This window comes from Rhincodon typus, chromosome 29 (assembly GCF_021869965.1).
Source record: "Rhincodon typus isolate 14 chromosome 29, sRhiTyp1.1, whole genome shotgun sequence".
NCBI classification, from domain to species: domain Eukaryota; kingdom Metazoa; phylum Chordata; class Chondrichthyes; order Orectolobiformes; family Rhincodontidae; genus Rhincodon; species Rhincodon typus.
The window spans coordinates 14,361,997-14,366,100 of NC_063360.1; the positions used below are offsets into that span (position 1 = coordinate 14,361,997).

Consider the following 4,104-nt stretch of genomic DNA (forward strand, 5'->3'; position numbering starts at 1 on the left):
AGAACTACGGATGCTGTAAATCAGGAACAAAAACATAGTTGCTGGAAGGGTCCTCCTTCTGAGGAAGGGTCACCGGACCCGAAACTTTAACTCTGTTTTCTCCATCACAGATGCTGCCAGACCTGCTGAGCTTTTCCAGCAACTCTGTTTTTGTTCCTGGATATGTAGCTTTCTATTCCATCATCTAAGTCAGTGAATTGTCGAGACCTTACAGAATAGAGTATCAGCCCAAATCCCATGGGTAATTTCACTATTAGCAGTTTTCCAGGGGCTCTTGGTTAACCTCTTTTTTCCTAATATAGTTGTAAAAAAGGTTGTTTGTTGGTTTTGATATATCTTTGAGATTTGCAATTTGACTTGGCTTTTGGCTGTGCTATGCCAATAGATGATACAATAATTTTTGCTTTTGGGTCCTTGGGTTCGAGAGGGAGAGACTGCAGCTCATTTCAATACATGTTTACTATAACAGAATGAAGATTCAGTGTGAGGCTGGGTGATGATTAGTGTCAGACAGATATTGTTTCCCTTACCCATGCAATCATTGTTGTGGGTGAGATCAAATCCGGGGAAACAGAGGCAGTTGTAAGATCCAACGGTGTTCTTGCAGGTTCCATTTCCACAGGGCTGCCGGTCACACTCATCGATATCTAAAACACAAACACACAGCCAGCTCACTCACTGTCTCACACTTGATGAGCAGACCGGGTCTCAGTGGGGGAATCAGCTGGTATGTTCGCAGAGTAGGGAGGTTGTCATGTAAAATAAGATGGGTGGCCAAATGTACAGCCTCAAGCTGTTCCCCCATAACATGATCCATGAGTAAAGCCTCAGCTAGCCTGCTCACCTATCAGGGCATGCCCCCACTTAAGGTGTTATCCCCCGTGCCCCACAGTGGAACTCCTTCCTGTCCCATCCTCCAATCCTCCATCCCTAAAACCCTGTCCTCCGATGCCGTCTGTTCCTCTTGTTCTCTTGCTCTCTCTTACTAAAATCCCAGACTCGCCTCTAAATCCACTATCTTCTCTTTGGGACTGGCTGTATTCCAAGCAGCGACAACTACTGATTACAGGCTGGTTGGAAACTACAATCAGGAACAGCTATCAGCTTTTCTGGCCTTTCTCTGGCTGACAGAAATGCCATGCTTACCTCGTTATGGTTGATCCCCAACTTGTAATCACGGTAGGCCAGCCTATGTCTTTGAAGCTGTCCATCTCGTGCCTGACTTTTCGACCAGGAAGACGAGCAACATGGCCCCTAATGCCTGTAAAGTCCAGTCCTCTAGGCAAGTGAAGATGTGAGATTTCTTACCCATACACATTGTCTGGTCTTCTGTTGCTTTGAATCCATTGTGGCAAAGGCACCGATAACTTCCTTCTGTGTCAATACACTCTCCGTGGCTACAGACATTGGGGATCTCCTGGCACTCATTACGATCTGTCAGAAAAGGACATTGGAAGAAAGGCTGTTACACCATCTCTGCAGAACAGGGAACTACACACCACACACAGGACAGGAGATCTATCCACACTATCCTTAGGGACAGGGAGGTCTGTACTTATCCATACTGAAAGGGTGGTTTGTACACAACCCTCCAGAGGGACAGGCTTAACTGAGCACCCCTTTCCCCAACCGCCTGCCATCAGACTGAACTCGCCCTGACACAGTGGCAGAGACAAAATCTCAACAATAGCTTCAAGAATTAGGTGCAGCATGGGGGGACCTCTAACCTCTTTATGGATAAATGAAATACGATAAGATCCTTCATTTTCACACCCAGTGGCATTTCCTATTCGGCATTTTGAAAACCAGCTGTAGACCTGGAGGGACCTATAACATTCTCCAACAGAAGTTGGCAACCAGTGGGTAAAATATCAGGCACTACTTACCCACACAGGCTCCACTCAGTGACAGTTTAAAGCCTGGGGAACACTCGCAGCGGTAACTGCCTGGAATATTGATACAGTCAGCATTCCGCTGACACAGGTTATCTCCGTTGGTGCACTCGTCAATGTCTATCCCAAAACAACAGGCAAAGACAGGGTTTCATTATTCTTCATTAAAATGTCAGGACATGACGTGTAAAATACTGCAAAATGAAATGTAATAGGAGAAGAATGCAATGGAAAGGTAACTGCTTACCTTCACAAATTAGGAACACGTTGTTGTAGCTGAATCCCATTGGGCACTCACAGCGGAAATTACCGATTTGGTTGATACAGACGCCGTTCGCACAAATGCCTGGGATTTCCCGACACTCATCAATATCTGAACATGAAACAGACATTCAAGCTGAAAATTAACCCTAACCTTGCTCAGTTACAATCCTGTAAATGACAGGCCTCCAAATGCACAGGGTTTATTAAACTGACAGGTTGTACGGCTCAGCCTAATTCAATCTGAAACATTTCATCACAAAATGGGTAAAATTAAATCTGTTTCCTTATTGAAAAAGAACAAATTTCCTTTAAGAACTCCATTCCAATTTAACCTTGAAGATGTTGTGCAAATTTATTTTCACACTGATCTGCCTTTTTATAATTAAAGTTTCATGCCCAAAATTCAGAAATGTTTTGTTGACTATACTTAGAATGCTTGAGTAGAGCACATAAGGGGTCACTTAAAACTCCATTCTATGTGTACCAGATCAGTGCACAAAATTAAGCTCAGAAATCACACGATACCAGGTTACAGTCCAACAGTTTATTTCAAATCACAAGCTTTTGGAGCAGAGCCCCGTCCGTTAGGTGAAGTCTGCACTGCTCTGAAAGCTTGTGAATTCAAATAAACCTGTTGGACTATAACCTGGTGTTGTGTGACTTCTGACTTTGTCCACCCCAGTACAACACTGGCACTTCCACATCAAATTAAACTCAACTCTGAGAGCTGGGAACTCACAAACAGGCTGCAGGTAATGTTTGTCTCAAGGATGTTTTTATAAATAGCCGACATTGTTGCACATTGCAATAGGCATTGTCACGAGCCTAAGAACCTGTTGATTGGACTCCTCTATACTGTACCAACCTTGCATTGGAAAGAGGAAGAACTGAAATGGAAGGACATCAAAAAGGGACAGTAAGGCACAGAGTGGCCAGATTCTAACACTGCCTTCAACGTTAGATCCCAACCAAACAATATGGACTGATTTGTGAGTTAACTTGTTCAGACTGCATTGCAACTGTCAATAAATAATATTCCCTATATACCTTCCAGTTACTTTTAATATCAAAAATATGTTAGAATTAATTTCAACTTGTATTGTCCACGACCATTGCAGAGGTGCATAGATACAGTTCCAGTCCCTGGAAGTTAGAGAATGGAAACTCACCAACTGGTTTGCCCGTATGTATATCAATGATGAAGCCAGGAGCCTGATTCCCACACAGGAGTTGATAGTGAGCTGGAAGAGAATGTTCAGTCAGTCATCATTTTGCCCCATCATTTACAGTCAGTATACGCTGACAACTTCACTTTGTGTGCAGTCACCAGAAAGGTATTTCATAAAAGACAATGCACAATCCACATTCACCTCAGATCCCGTCATTACCTTTCACCTCATTTTATCCCAAGTAGCGTCATTATATAAAATCATCAGATGTATCTATTACATCCAAATGACCACTCTCCACCCACTGATCGTCATCACCCTGCCCACTGGCCGTCATCACCCTGCCCACTGATCGTCATCACCCAGCCCACTGATCGTCACTGCCCACTGATCATCATCACCCTGCCCACTGATCGTCACTGCCCATTGATCATCACCCAGCCCACTGATCGTCACTGCCCACTGATCATCATCACCCAGCCCACTGATCGTCACTGCCCACTGACCGTCATCACTCTGCCCACTGATCGTCACTGCCCATTGATCGTCATCACCCTGCCCACTGATCATCACCCAGCCCACTGATCGTCACTGCCCATTGATCGTCATCACCCAGCCCACTGATCATCATCACCCAGCCCACTGATCGTCACTGCCCATTGATCGTCATCACCCTGCCCACTGATCATCATCACCCTGCCCAATGATCATCATCACCCAGCCCACTGATCATCACTGCCCACTGATCATCATCACCCAGCCCACTGATCGTCATCACC

General features: G+C 44.9%; 1 protein-coding gene across 1 annotated transcript in view; it reads right to left on the bottom strand.

Annotated features, from left to right (window-relative positions):
* fbn2b (fibrillin 2b) overlaps positions 1-4,104 on the bottom strand; it is a 193,163-nt gene that overhangs the window by 42,846 nt on the left and 146,213 nt on the right. The window contains exons 42-46 of the mRNA XM_048613904.1: positions 3,326-3,397; positions 2,140-2,265; positions 1,887-2,012; positions 1,309-1,434; positions 531-647 (exon numbers count right to left, since the gene is read on the bottom strand). Coding sequence (XP_048469861.1) covers positions 531-647; positions 1,309-1,434; positions 1,887-2,012; positions 2,140-2,265; positions 3,326-3,397 — 567 coding nt within the window. The remainder of the gene's footprint in view (positions 1-530; positions 648-1,308; positions 1,435-1,886; positions 2,013-2,139; positions 2,266-3,325; positions 3,398-4,104) is intronic.